The sequence below is a fragment of the Cricetulus griseus genome, chromosome 5 (genome assembly GCF_003668045.3).
Source record: "Cricetulus griseus strain 17A/GY chromosome 5, alternate assembly CriGri-PICRH-1.0, whole genome shotgun sequence".
NCBI classification, from domain to species: Eukaryota; Metazoa; Chordata; class Mammalia; order Rodentia; family Cricetidae; genus Cricetulus; species Cricetulus griseus.
In genome coordinates, this window is record NC_048598.1 from 127,430,293 (window position 1) to 127,445,391 (window position 15,099).

The following is a 15,099-nucleotide window of genomic DNA, read 5'->3' on the forward strand; positions in this document are numbered from 1 at the left end:
CACGAGGCTCATGACAGACCCAGGGACAGACAGCAGACAAGAAAGAATCTGGTATGAGTCTGCCAGCCTTCTGGCTTTGGTTAGTTCATCCACAAAGCAAATTAATTAACAAAACAGACAAAATAAACACACATACCCAGCACAAGCTGGGAAAAACATGCAAGACACCCATGCTGGGCTTGCATGAAGGGCAGGCGTATTTTACCACCTCATACATTCTGGTGACACGAGTTGAGCATTTTGTTACTTAGTGAAAACAGTCATGGAAGCTACTCATGGGTGCATGCCTGTAATCCCAATACTTGGAAGGCTGACACAGGATTAGCATGTGTTTAGGCCTGGGCTCTATGATGAATTCCAGGCCAGCCGAAAGCATTGAAAAAAAATAAATAGTCTTGAGATGGGTTAGCAGGGAAAGGTGCTCGCATACAGTTCAGGCAGGCATGGAACCTGGACTCCTCCTGACTCAGCCTCCAGAGTGCTGGGATCATGGGTGTGCACTGTCGCCCTCAGCTTTGAGAAGACACTACACATCGGATCCAAGGGACAAGAGAAGAAATGTATTAAGTGAGCCTCAACAGAGTAGAAAGAAGGGGCAAGAATATATTCAAATGCCAGAGTTCGGCTCAGCTGGTAGAGCTCCATTCACTGAGCACTGTTACAGTCATCTAAAGTGGAAAGGGGAGCCGGGCAGTGGTGGCACACACCTTTGATCCCAGCACTCAGGAGGCAGAGGCAGAGGCAGTGGCAGGCGGATCTCTGTGAGTTCAAGACCAGCTTGGTCTGCAGAGTGAGTTCCAGGACAGCCAGGGCTACACAGAGAAACTCTGTCTCAAAGAAAAAGAAGGTGGGGGAGAGGGGTTGGTTTGTGTTATTGTTCCTATTTGCTAGACCAGAAAACAAGCGTGGGGAGGTAACCTGTAGACACAGATGGGAAAAACGTGGCAATCATCGCTGTCAGGCAGCAATTGCTAGAATCACAAGTGAATGTCTTCATGACCACCACCTCTTAATGTGGGTTCTGGGGATCAAACTCGGGCCCTCATGTTTGTCCCTTCACCAACTGAGCCATCTCCCCAGTCCACTTCCAGCCTTCTTAAAAATGACACTTTACCGAGCTAAATTCACACATCATATAACTTACCTACCTAAAAAGTACAGTCTTACAATCATTTTTTGAACACATTTTTTACTACAAAAAGAAACATCATATCCATTTAGAAGTCATGTCTTCCCTAGCTGAAAATCTACTTTCTGTCCCCACAGATTTGCCTGTACTATTTACTTCATATAAATGGATCCATTCATGGTCTTTTGTGACTCTCTTCTTTTACTTACCAGACTTTAAAGTCCATTGATATAGAGTACAAAGCTGCTGCTTCAGACATCTCAATTACATTCCACAATACAGACATACCTACTACGTTTTACTAGGACATCCATGGTTGGATAGACAATGGGTTGTTATCAGTCTGGGGTAATCATGACTAGACTGCTACAAACAGTCTAGGGGAATTGCAAAATCATACAACTCTATGTTTAACATTCAAGGACCTGCCATGCTATTTTCCAGTGCGGCCAGACCTCTTTACAATTCCACCTGCAGTGTATAAAGACCTTGCTAACACTTGCTGTCTTCTGTCTTTATCTGCATGGGCATGACTTTCGTTTTACCATGGTTTTGATTTTTATTCCCTTGGTGGCTACTGGCATGCTTCCTAGTCATCCACATCATCTGTGGAGAGATGTCCATTCAGACAACCTCTCTACTTTTCCCATTTGTTCCTCTACCCTTTTATTACTGTCCTGTAACTCATTATACTGTACACACAGGCCCCTTAGGGAAGACACGGCCTAAAAAATACTTCCCCCTTCCTTGAAAGTAGGAATCCACTATTTTCTATTTTTTCTTACTCCTGGTGGTGAGAAACCTAAACAAACAAGATTAACAAATAACTGAGTTAGCTCATCCCTATTTCTCCCCACCCCGTAGCTTGTCTTTGTACCTCTTTGTGGTGTTCTCCAAAATGGCAAACTGATAAATTTCTGAGGTCTAGCTTATTGCCCCCCTCTGGGTGCTTATGCTTCTAGTGTCCTGCCTAGAAGACCAGTAGTGAACATTTATGTTGCTTTTTAAAGAGACTTATAGTTTTAACTTATAGTTTATGTTTGGTTCATTTGAAGTTAAATTTTGTATTGAGTTAACATTGTATCACTCTTTTTCACGTTAATATCTGGGTGCCCCAGTGTCATACTGTGAAAAAAAAAATTCCCCCCTCTCCCTGTGAACTATCTTGATAATCAAAATCAACTGAAAGTTTATTTATTTATTTTGGACTCTTGCATTTAGCTGTGTCTCTCTTATGATCTTGGTACCTGCATGCTTTTTTATATACACTATCTTAATTCAATTCCCCCTTGTATTTTATTACATTATATATTCAGTACATTGCTGTTATCTGCTCATGTGCATTTCCTGCACTGCCCGAGCTCCTTGAAGGTATGACTCTATTATTTTCTGCTTTCTCTTACTCCTGTTAGTGAGCAGAATAACTTAACAAACATGATTGACAAATGACTGAGTGAGCTCAGCCCTGTTTTCCCAGAGTCCTAGGGAAGGGATAGTGTTGCAGGTTGCCTAGGGATTTCAATCACACAGCTTGCTCTCAATCCCCCCTAGAAGCACATGGTTGAAAGCAGATTTTAGCATGTGACATATATATCTCCCAGTGAGGATTCTGAAGGAAACACAAACATATTATAATTGGAAGGCCGTCAGAGCACCCTCCCTGGGTATGAGGTGAACGCTCTTGGCAAGCCTCAGCTTTCTCTCTAGTGCTCTTCTTTGACCACTCTTCTTCTCCCTTCTCTGTGCTCATCTCTGGTGTTCTCCTTAAACTGAGCCTGCTCCCAGCTCCCAGGACTATGTGATACAGACACCTCCCTCCCTGCGCATCTCTTGCAGGATTGCAAAGCTTTTTCCTAACTGCTGCTGTGGAGCTGACCTGGAAACACTGCCAGATGCTCATCTGAGAGACGGAGACATTTATGCTTGCCCGAGTACGTTAGACAAAACAAAGATAGCCAAGTGGGTTTCCTGCCTGCCAGCACCATTGTGATCTATGGCTTTGCTTCTAATTATTTAGGACATAAAATGAGACTTGAATTACTTCTTTCCACTTCTATGTGTCCCAGTAGCTCTTTGGGTTTTTTTTTTCTTATTTTTTATATTGGGTAAATCTCTGTGATAAAAGAACAGTAACAACAATAGATGAAAGACTGACTATACGAGGAGAAACAGCAGATAGTGATGTCTCATACCTGACTGGTCACATTACTCTTCTTTTGAAACAGCTCATCAATCCCAGAGGCCATGTCTTCTAACAGTGGCATGTCTCCCCCCTCCAAAGTCAGGGAACTTTGTCTCAACTCATCCAGTGCTTTAGATTTCATGGCAAGCTGATTTTCTATGTCCTAGACAAGATACACACACATAAAAGTAAAATATTACAGAACAATTAATAAACAGTTTACTCTTTTCAAGTAAAAAATGCCAGTGGAGCATATATACAGAGCACCTGCAGCAATAGCCTTTTAATCTTAATTTACTTTTTAAGACAGGGCCTTTGTTATGTAGCTGAGGTTCAAGTTCATGGTTCACCTGCCTCAGCCTCCGGAGTGCTAGGATTATAGGCATGAACGACCATGCCCAGTCTCCCAGGATATCCTTAATGCAATTTTATATTCTATATTTTAGGAGAGTCTAGGGATGTTAGCAGCATGGTATGGAAGTAATGCAGGACAGATTGTCTTTGTTAAAAATCTCCCTGAGCTAGCTGTGTGGCCCAAGTCATCAAACTGCAAGTCTTCAGTTCCTCAGCGCCAGAGCCATTCATAGCTTGAATTTAATGAAACCATAAGCCAGAAGGTACTTTCACACCGTCAAGCAGCATGTAAATGGCAGGAGTGTAGAAACAGACTCTTCAGGTGCTTAACAGTTTGCCTGTCTTTTGTATCTGCATCCATTAAGTCAATCATAAAGCCACCCCAACTGGCTCTGTTCTTTATAGTCATGTTCCCAGAAGCCTATATAGCTCTCTACATAATAATAATAATAATAATAATAATAATAGAACATAGACCCAGCAATGTAAACCAGCTGAAGGAGGCCTGCAGCAGCTGGGGATGATGTCACATGTCTGTAAGCCCAGGATGCATAAAGCGGAGGCAGGAGGATTGCTATGAGTTTGAGGCTAGTCTGGTCTATACAGTGAGATCCTTTTCAACCAAGCAACCACCACAAAGGTGTTTCTCACGCTTGGGACAGACAGAACACGGAATGACAGAAACTCTGATCCATGTAGTCTTCTACCCCAGCACATGACTAGACCCTTTACTTTAATAGAAATCAATATGTGAGTGCACCATGGAGTTCATACTGCCAAGAGGCTGCCTTTCTCAGCTGTCTCTTTTCATGGTTTAGTTGCAAAAGTACTTGGCAAACTAAGTAGTACCTCTGAAGTCGGCTTTGCCAGCTGGACTTGCCGATGCCACCCTGCTTACCTCCCACTCCTGCCCAGGAGCCGCACTTAAGGACAAGTCCTTGAACACTAATCAGAAGCTAGTGTTTTCTCTGTAAAGTGATACCTTGAAATGTGTTTGAAAATGTTGAATTGCTGTGCCCTTCAAATTTCTAATTATCATCCATAGAGATTTCTAAAAGTACTTACCAGTAACTTGTCCTATTTGCTCCACATTCCAAGGGCATTTTTTAAAAAGGACTATTGAGCAGGAAGCTGGAAGGAACTAACAACACACACACACACACACACTCCCATATCTATACCAGACCCAAAACAATAGCGTAAATAATAAATTGGCAGTACTAGTACATGAGCCCTCCCCTACAAGGCATCTGTTCTTGGTTCGCCTCCTCGGAAAAACATGGACTGGGCCCAGCGGTGCTGCCATCTGCCCTTGGCACACTGGGACCTTCCAGCACTTTTTAAGTATGGCAGCTCCCACACCTCACCGGTACATTAATCATCTTACTTTATATCCTGATTCTCAGCACAAAAGATTAGGTGGAATGAAGAGACTTGCTAATTACAGAGCTTCACCAGAAGCTAACTCCTGCTTGTCTATGAGAAACAGTGTTAAATACCTTTTAAATATCCCAATTCCCAAGGCTGAAGAGATGGCTCAGCTGTTAAGAGTGCCCACTGTTCTTGCAAAGGACCCTAGTTCGATTCTCAGTATCCAGGGGGGTAACTCCAGCTCTGGTAGGTATCTGATGCCGCTGGCCATCTCAGACACGAGCATTCATACGCGCGCATGCACGAAGGCACTTAAATTATAAAGTAAATCTATGGCAGACTTGCTTAGGTTACACCTATTTGCAACTCCTTGCAGCTTCCTGCAGAGGAATGCTGAGCCCCAGGTACATGCTAAAGAGGAGAGTGGGGGTGGGAAACAGGAAGTGGACATCTAATAGGCCCCCCTACTTGCTGCTGTTTTTACTTTATGACCAGAGCTGCCAATCACCTCAGAAGACCATGACTTTGGCCCAACTTTTCCAACCCCAGTAGTGGCGATGCTTTCACACAGCGTGGGCAAAAGCAGCACTTGTGTCCTCTGCGGCCATGGTGACGAGTGATGTGTGACTGGGGCATGACTAGCTGTGGCCATGCTTAAAAGGATGGGTCCACATCTTGGAAGGATTCGAGGTCATTGTGACCTGGTCAATGGATAACACCCTTACAAACAAGTGTGACTTAGATACTGGCTCCAAGGGATAAGTGGTCCTCCTAGAACACTATACCCAACAGGCGGCAGAAAATTATCTTCTTCAGAAAAAGTGCAGAATGAAGACTAAGCATAATGGAAATGTCGGAGTAATTTTGCTAAAGCTGGGGCAAAATAATAATAATAATGATAATGATAATAATAATAATAATAATAATAATAATAATAAATGTAGATGGGAAAGCCATGGAAGCAAAAGTCCCCTGAAAAACGTGTCCTTTCCTTAGAAGTGACATTCAGATCTCATAAATGCAACCATAACCATGCAAGGGTCTTCTACCTATGGCTAAAAAGTATCACTTTACAATTTTAAAACCCATGGATTCTTGTCTAATTTCTACGAGTAAGTTAAGTCCAGTTGTGTACTACATGTGTAGTGGCAACACCATATTGCCTGGGTGTATCGTAGGCAACCCCTTTCTAGGTTTGTGTGAGTTCGAGTCTGGTAGAGCATACCCTAACCATGTACCTCTCAGATGCATCCCTGTTGCTAAGCAATGCATCACTGAGTATTCAGGGGGAGCTGGAGCAGAGTCTTCCTCAGGACAGGTGTGGACACTGTGTAGCCCAGTGGTGGGCAGGATGCTGCCCCTCCTCACCTGGCAGTCCAGGAGCAGCTTCTCCATGGAGATGGCACTTTCAGGTTTTTGGAGTATCTTCAGCTTCTCTTCCTGTGTCTCCAACCAGCTGTTCAAATTCTGAATTTTGTTTTCATTCTCGGTGATACTTTCCAGAAGTTGTTCCAAATGCTGTATCTATAAGAGATGGATAACAATATTACAAAGGAAACATTCTTACTTCCATCCCTTGTCTTAAAAAGCATGTGACAGTTTGAGTGGGATGCCCCCCATAGGCTCTGGCATTTGAGCACTTGGTCTCCAGTTGGTGGAGATTTACATGGTATGGTCTTTCTGGAAGAAGTATGTCACTGGGAGTGGACTTTCAGACTATACTCTACTTCCAGTTTGCTCTCTCTGCTTCTTGCTTGCTGTTAGAAATGTGATCTCTCAAGCCAGGTGGTGGTGGTTCATCCCTTTAATCCCAACACTCAAGAGGCAGAGGCAGGCAGATCTCTGTGAGTTGAGGCCAGCCTGGTCTACAGAGTGAGTGCCAGGACAGGCTCCAAAGCTACACAGAGAAACCCTGTCTCAAAACCCTGCCTCCCCGCCATGACAGGCTCTTCTTTCTCTGGAACCACAAGCCCAAATAAACTCTTCCTTCTATAAGTTGATCTGCTCATGGTTATTGAAGCAATAGAAGAATAACTAATAAAAATGTAAATACCATCATGTGGTTATTTTTTGGCAGTAGCATTTGTATCCTTTTGAAATGAAAAGATAACTTGGTTTCTTCTGATAGTTTTAATATTTTACACAAAAAAATGCACTGGAGTTATAGACAATTGTGAGCCACCATGCAAGTGCTGGGAACCAAACCTGCAAGAACAGCCAGTGCTCTTACTCACTGAGCTATCTTTATAGCTCTGCTTAGCAGTTTCTTGATAGACAACGATATGCCAACACTATCTCAAATAATTCCCAGTTTGGTAAGACAAATCAGTTTCTAGTTCTGATCCTTATAACTTTATTAGACAATCACAGCATATACAAATTTTTATTCTTCTGTTGGTCTGCAAGGTCACTGGGTTGAGACATACCTAGCCAGGCATGCCTTTAGTCAGTACTCAGCAGAGGCTGGTGGATCTGTGAGTTGGAGGCCAACCTGGTCTACATAGCAAGCCTCTGTCTCAAGAAACATGAATAAAAAAATAAAAGAGTTTTCCTTAGAATGGGTATAGTATCACTTGATTAGTTATTCTAAAGTTGGAAATTAAGGCCCTGTACATTTTTTGCAACCATAAATAATACTGAGTAAATGTTGTACACTTCTTTTTGGATGGAGTATCTATCCACTTTAAATAATTGTCTAAGAAGTGGACTGTATGGTTAAGGGACCCAATGAAATTTAGATTTTTTAAATGTTCCCAATATTTTCCAAATAAATTTTAAGTCATTCTGGCATAAGTAGTGTATGAATGTGGTAGCTTTGGGTTTTATTTTTCTAAAACATTTCTAACTTATTAACTATATAGTATTTGTTTTGGGTGTCTGAGGATTAAAATGTATAAAATCCATTTTTATCTTTTGTGGAATATTTGTACAGTATGTGAAAGTGTATTGCTGTGGTTGGTGTAATGGAAAACTAAATGTCCAATAGGTAGGTGGTCGGGGGGATCGGTGGGACTTTAGAGCAGAGAGAGAGAGAAAGGAGTAGGAGATGGATCTAGGTACCAGAGAGACACCAGGAGACACGGAAGCAGAGTACAGAATGTAGATGATTAAAAATGGGTTAATTTATGAGCTGGTTAAAAGCAAGCCTAAGCTAATGCCAAGCTTTCATAATTAATTAATAAGTCTCCATGTCACTATTTGTGAGCTGTCAGTCCTAAGGAAAGTCCAACTATATTTACCTATTAACTACAATTTCCCTTTTCTGTTTTTGATTTTTTGAGACAGGCTTCTCTGTGTAACAGTCCTGGCTGTCCTGGAATTCACTTATTGGAGACCAGATTGGCCTCAAACTCACAGAGATCTACCTGCCTCTGCCTCCTGAATGCTGGGATTAAAGGCATGCACCACCACAACCTGGCTTAACTAGAATTTCTAACTTTGAGAAATATCCTGTTCAAGTTGCCCATCCATTGATTACTTGAAAATTTAAATAGGAATCTTAATTGAATAAATATACATGTGTGCTTTTTTTTAATACAGAAAAGAGATGGGATATTTGTTACTATCAATATGAATTTTTTTTTTCATGAACAAGTTTTCTTCACATTTCAAGACCCTTGCACATGTATTTCTTTTTTTTTTTTCCTTCTGTTCAGTCATCTCAAAGACAAAATTGCTCTGTCCTTTTAAACATGTTTCCACAGAAAATGTCAAAATCCCTGGCCTTTTGGTAGCCTGACATATTTCTTTTCACTTACCCAACTTAATTTCCCAAAAGAATCTCAACAGAATTGTCAGCATTCCTTTCAGCCCCTGTTGTGTGCACCCACAGGAAATGCTAAAACATGGGTCTTCAAGGGGAGAAAACTGGGATGGTTAGTAGGCTTAATGCTGTGAGTCAGCTTTCTGAATAGCTTTTAAGGGTTCTCGGCAAGGGGTATTCTGCTGGTAGAAAATCAAGCATCTGAGTGCGGCTATAGGACACACCTTTCTATTCAGGGTTCCATGTACTCGGTGCCACTGGCGGTTCATCTCCCCCAGGTGCTCCGCAAACTCTGTCCTTTCATAGCGCTTGCTTTCTACATCGCAGGTGCTGAGCTGAAGTAGTGACTGGTTAACAAAGTCAACTATCCATTGCTTGTAGTCCATCTCCATTCTGAACTCCTAAAACACACAGAAAAGCAAAATGAATCACCAAAGTCAGAATGGAAGTCCATCATACAAACGGCATATTTCTTATGGCTGGACTCTGGGGGGGAGGTGGGGGGCGCACTAAATGCCTACCATTAATCCCAGTGTCAGGCGTAACTCCCACTCTCCCCACCCCCCATAGGGCAGGGTGGTTGTTTTATCTGTCAGGAGACTCTTGGAGGGAATTGCACATTCTTAGGCATAGCACAACTCACTTCGAACACACTGGAAACTCTGAGGGTGTACCACATATTGGTAGCTGCTGTTTGTACAGTTCTAGCAGGGCCCTGGTCTGACAAAGGATTATGTGAGAAGTTGCCTGAGTTATATGTGATTCTGGGCCATATGAGGACTCACAGAACAATAGGATAGAAAACAGAAGATGGAGTCTGTCACAAAACTTATGGCACCTATAGGGAACCTGGCCACCTTAGAGAGCTGTTCTATCCCTTGGTGACAAGGGCCTCTTATGGCTTTAAGTTCTACCATAATCCTAAACCCACCCAGGGTAACTATATATCTATCAAGCTTGTTGTCTGTTGGGTTTTACTCAAGAAAGTTCCAGCTTTGCTAAGGAGACATCCAGGTGGAGTCAAGTGGAATGTGCTAGTAACTGTAGCTCATGCAGACCTTTTAAGGATGTTACCAGGCACTCAAGTTAGGATGCAATGGTAGATTAAAACCCTAATCAGGCTGGACATGGTGGCATACCTTCAATCCCAGAACTTGGGAGGCAGAAGCAGACAGGTCTCTAGGAGTCTGAGGCCAGCCTGGTTTACATAAACAAGTTCTAGGCCACTCAGGACTACATAGCCAGACGTGGCCTTGCAAAGAAAAAAAAAAAAAATCTTCTGCTGCACTCATACTTGGTCATTAAGCCATTTACCTTCTGCCTTTCAGACACTAGCTCCATCACCCCGACAGCGTCCTTGTCTGTCCCTTCAAAGGAGCAGCCCAGGAAAGAGAGAGCAGAAGTGGGTGGAGTTTCCATCTTAAAGGTCCAGGAAGCATATGTATGCAGAAGTGTGGCAAGAGCTGTGCCAGATTCCCAAGGGCCAGAGCCAGGTTTGCTTGGATTAAAACCAAGAGAGCCCAGGCTCCTCATTTATCTGCCTAGCACACTACCTGGCACGTAACATATGTCTGTGTCTTGTTACATGCTAATGACATCTACTCGAAGTTCATATCTAGTGTAGAAGGATATCAACTCTTTTCTTCCTCGAGGACTTATTAATAACCACTGCAGACCAAACCTGGAGGTACTTTTTCCAGGTGAGGCGGGAAGACAGGAAGAGGCTAAGTGGCGGTAATAGCGTAGGAACTAGAGAGAGGGTCACAGACACATCAAGTCTGGCATCGTCATCTAATGGGGCAGGGAGACCTGGGGTAGAAGCCACCGAGGTGATACGTGGGCTGAGCCTTGAAAGGTGACTCAGAGGATGTGTGTAAAGCAGGCAGTGCCATTTCAGACAGAAGTGCAGTGTGCACACAGCACATGGTAGGAGAGTGCCAGAGGCAGGTGAGCCACCCAAACTGGATTTGGTGTTGATGGGGGAGGTGGTGGTGGTGGTGGTGGTGGTGGTGAAAAGATGACGTCAGGAAGTCCATTAAGAACTTGGACTGTTGGCTCTAGAATAATCGCCACCCACTTCCCTCAAATTGGCTTCTGTTGATCATATCTCACACGTCTTTCCCCTGTAAGTGATTTGCTCGCGTATTCAGTGGAGAGATGACAGTCCCTGCTGTATAATTACCTTGAGCTTCTGCAGAAGATTTTTGACTTGGGACGCAGAACGCTGCGAGAGCTCAGCGTCCTCACCTGCGACCTGAGGCTCCATGGCATTCATCCAGCTGATCATCTCAGAGATGGCATTTCGAGAAGGCAACTTCTCCATCTGAAGCTGCAGGGACAGAAGGACTTCCATTTAATTGCCTGCTGCTAACCAGATGAATCAGGGCCTCCATCACTAAAGATGATACCTGCTTTCATAAAAGGTCTTGCTACATGATTACACAGGTTAGCCACAAAAACAAACCCAGTATTAAAGCTTCAAATAAGTGACCCCCCCAAATAATGATAAAGACCTCTGTATAAGCCAATTCAGTGGCACAGAGACAACCAAGAAATAAAATAATTAAGCTTGATTTTTCTCTTAAGAAAGAGCTCATTGGAGGATAGTCTAGTAATTAAGACCTATATTCAGTGGGGTGTGTGTGTGTGTGTGTGTGTGTGTGTGTGTGTGTGTGTGTGTGTGTGTGTGTGTTGTAGGTTAGGTAGTGTCAAAGAAAATTATTGAGTTAGAAAGATAATTTTAAAAGAGTTGTGAGCTAACAAGTGCTTGCTAATTTAAATGCTTCCTCTTTAAACACTTACCTGGTGAAGTTTCTCTTGAATGTCTGGAAGCTGAGTGATGAGCATTGTCCACTTTTGTTCAAATTGTGCTAGAGAGGCTCTCAGTGTGGCCGTGTCCGCCTCTTTCAGGTGGAGAAGTTGATTCCCAGTGCTCAGCACCGCGGACTTCAGGGAGGATTTCTCATCAACTTCCTTGGAAAATTCCTACAGCAAACAATTCCTGAGATCAGATACTTTCAAAACTTAAGTACAGTCAGAATAACTGTCTGGACTAAAAAACTAAAGATAGTAAATATCTGCTCGAGCGCGCACACACACACACACACACACACACACACACACACACACACACACACACACACACACACACACACACACACACCCCTTTGCTACAGAGCGTCAGGCACCACTCCAGGCATCACATATACACTGGAGAACAAAGCACGTGGGATTTTTAGCTCCTTTTAACCTAGAGGATTCATATTTTTTAAAAATAGTTAAGTTCAGCCTGGAGAGATGATTCAGTAATTAAAAAATTAAAAGTACTTGTTACTTTTACAGAGGACCCAGGTTCAGTTCCTAGTACTCATTTGGTGGCTAACAACCATCTGTAATTCCAGCTCCAGGGGATTTGATGCCTTCCTGTAACCTCCAAGGTACCAGGCATATACACACATGGGTTGTACATCCATACATGCAGGGAAAACACTCATGCACATGAAGTTAGATAAGCCATATTCAATGGCTAATTTTACAAGAAACTTGGAATCAATTTTCAAATAAAATACTTGATGTCTCTCCTATTATAGGTTCTTTCACGAGTATTGAAAAAAAGCTATATTATAATATCAAAGTGAGTAGCCATAACTATAAAATGGAAGAGAGTAAAGACTAAGGGAAAGTATTTCATATGTAGCTAAAAATTAATATAAATCCTATGCATATTTTCTGTGCGAGGGAGTTGCACCTCAGTGCCTGCACACTTGCTAGGTGAGTGTTCCATCACTGAGCTACATCTCTGACTAGTAAGGTCATTTTGTTATAAAAGAAAACTTTTTCCTCAATCAAAATAATAAAACCAAAACTTGAACAGAGAATTCTCACAAGAACTTAAAATAACGTATCTGTTAACTCCATGAAATAATAATCCTAGAAGGTAGTATGAAGGTTGGCTATATCTTTTACTATTAACAAAATATGCTGTGTCTGAGCAAGCTTTACATTTACACATGTACTGTAGAGTCCATTAACAGTATAAGCAGATAGCTCTAAGAACACACCTTACCCACACACCTTACCCCTTACCCACAAACGGGAACAGAGATCATCACGACAATCCCGATACTTTTTTCTTGGTATTTATTTTGAACCAGTAGTGTGACCAGAAACTTACAAAAAAGCTGTCTATGTTGTTTCTGATCGTATCCAGGTCCTGAGACACATTGAGGGACTGTTCTTTCCAGTAATTCAATGTTTGCTGAGAAGATTCCAGCCACCTGGTCAGCTCATCCGAATCCCGGCTGTAACTAATGGGAGAAAAACGAGAATGGGATGACACATACCAGTGTGTATCTTTCTTATTTTACTGTTTATTTCCCTGATCAACCCTATTGTTCCGAAATACATGGCATTTATAAGCATTCTATCATGTCTTATACTATGCCACAAGCTCAATGGTCTTACCATTTTCTAGAACTCTCTCCATTAGGGATAATCAAGAAGGAAACATTTAAAAGTACAAAACATTCTTATTACAGCTATCAAAGTCTGTCTGCCCATGTACCATGACAGAGATCAGCTTGGTCATCAGTGTTCTGCAGTTACATGTTTACAATGAAAATAAAACCAGCATTTGTAGACAGTGCTCAACGGCACACTGCCTATTGGCAGCGTGCACTTATATGACGGAAATAGCCAAACAGAACACCATCTTCCTTATAACCTTTCAACTTGCTTAGCTCAGAAGCCTCTGAGAGGCAGGGATAAGACTGAGGTTTTGATCCTGTCATCCTCTGATGGGTCAAGGTAATTCCAGAACTGAACACATGCTCTGAAGAAGTAAAAAAACTCGAAGCACTCTATGAGCTAAAGACATTAAATGCTTTCAAACTTCTTTTTCTTCTGTTTTTTTTGAGACAAAGTTTCTCTATGTAGCCCTGGCTGTTATAGAACCCACTCTGTAAACCAGGCTGGCCTCAAACTTGAAGATCCATCTGCCTCTGCCTCCTAAGAGCTGGGATTAAAGGCATGCGATACCACCACCCCCGCATTATCCTGAGGCTGGAGAACCAAGAGCAGAGGTTAGCACAATCGGAGAGAACATGGTGCAATGTGAGGGACCACCTCCAAGCCTGAGTAGGCTACAGAGTCTTCCTGGGGTCTTTCTCTACAGCAGACAGTGAGGCCCACCAATCTCTAAGGCAGCATACCTGAGGAGATGCTTAAGAAGGGTTTGTAGTCTGTGGAGCTCATGGTCAATTTTCTTGTTCAGGGACAACCACTGCTCTTCTAGCTTCGTGATCTGCCCCTCCAGTTCAGGACAGCTTACAGATGCTGCCAGCTGTTTGCCTTCATTCAAGGTCTGGCAGAGCCTCGCATGCTTTCCGTCAATGTTTCTTTTGATTTGCTAAAAAAGAAAAAAAATCACAGAATGAATTATTTAAAATCTGCCGATCTAGTCTCTCTCTCCTTTTCTTTTTAGTAAGACAGGGTCTGATTATATAGTTCAAGCAAATCTGAAAATTCACTATGTAGCTCAAACTTTTAATATTTCTGCCTCAGACTTGCAAATACTAGATTACTGAAGGCTGGCTCCAAACATCTGGCCTAAGGTATCCTTCTGACTCAGCCTCCTCAGTAGTGGGACCACTGGCACGACCTACCTACCATTCCAGGTTTCAGACAGGCTTGGTTTCACATGCAGTTTTTTTTTTCTAACTTATTTCTTTAATATTATTGTTACTTTTTATGTGTACGGGTGCTTTGCCTGCATATCTATCTGAGCCACACACACATGCCTGTTGCCGGAAGAAGGTATTGGATCCTCTGGAACTAGTAACAGCTGGCTGTGAGCTGCCATGTGGGTGCTGGGAATCGAACCCAGCACAGCCCTCTTAAGAAGGGACCTTGCTTTGCAGTCACTCCCTCATCAGTCCACACTTGCAGCTGGGAAGCCTCACAACCTGACACTTAGATGGGAGGGGGAGAAACCTGGAGATAATTATCTATCGCCCACGAGACTCGAAGACCAGCTGTAGATGCTTCTGAAAATGAGGACTGAGAGGGAGAAAAGAACTTTTGAATAAACTAAAACAGCACATTATTAATCCAACTTCACACACACATAAAATAAAAAATCCTTCAAAACTGCAGATACACTGACCCCCTGAAGAGAGCTCATCTAACGGCAATTATCTCCACAGCTTGGTTCAGGCTAATGCCACTTACCTGGTGGCTGTTTAATCTTTAAAAGTAAATTATTACCAAAATAGAACTTTGGCTATTTTTCACAATTAAGCT

General features: G+C 42.5%; 1 protein-coding gene across 14 annotated transcripts in view; it reads right to left on the reverse strand.

The window, feature by feature from the left end:
• The window catches only part of Syne2 (spectrin repeat containing nuclear envelope protein 2), a 289,785-nt gene that overhangs the window by 57,118 nt on the left and 217,568 nt on the right, over positions 1 to 15,099 (reverse strand). For all 14 annotated transcript variants that reach the window (XR_004770080.1, XR_004770079.1, XM_027418272.2 and 11 more), the window contains 7 exons: positions 14,010 to 14,206; positions 12,974 to 13,106; positions 11,602 to 11,784; positions 10,982 to 11,128; positions 9,024 to 9,200; positions 6,405 to 6,560; positions 3,322 to 3,474 (listed from right to left, as the gene is read on the reverse strand). Coding sequence is in view for 12 of the 14 variants with exons in the window: in XM_027418272.2 (XP_027274073.1) it covers positions 3,322 to 3,474; positions 6,405 to 6,560; positions 9,024 to 9,200; positions 10,982 to 11,128; positions 11,602 to 11,784; positions 12,974 to 13,106; positions 14,010 to 14,206 (1,146 nt within the window). In the remaining 2 variants the exon portion in view is untranslated. The remainder of the gene's footprint in view (positions 1 to 3,321; positions 3,475 to 6,404; positions 6,561 to 9,023; positions 9,201 to 10,981; positions 11,129 to 11,601; positions 11,785 to 12,973; positions 13,107 to 14,009; positions 14,207 to 15,099) is intronic.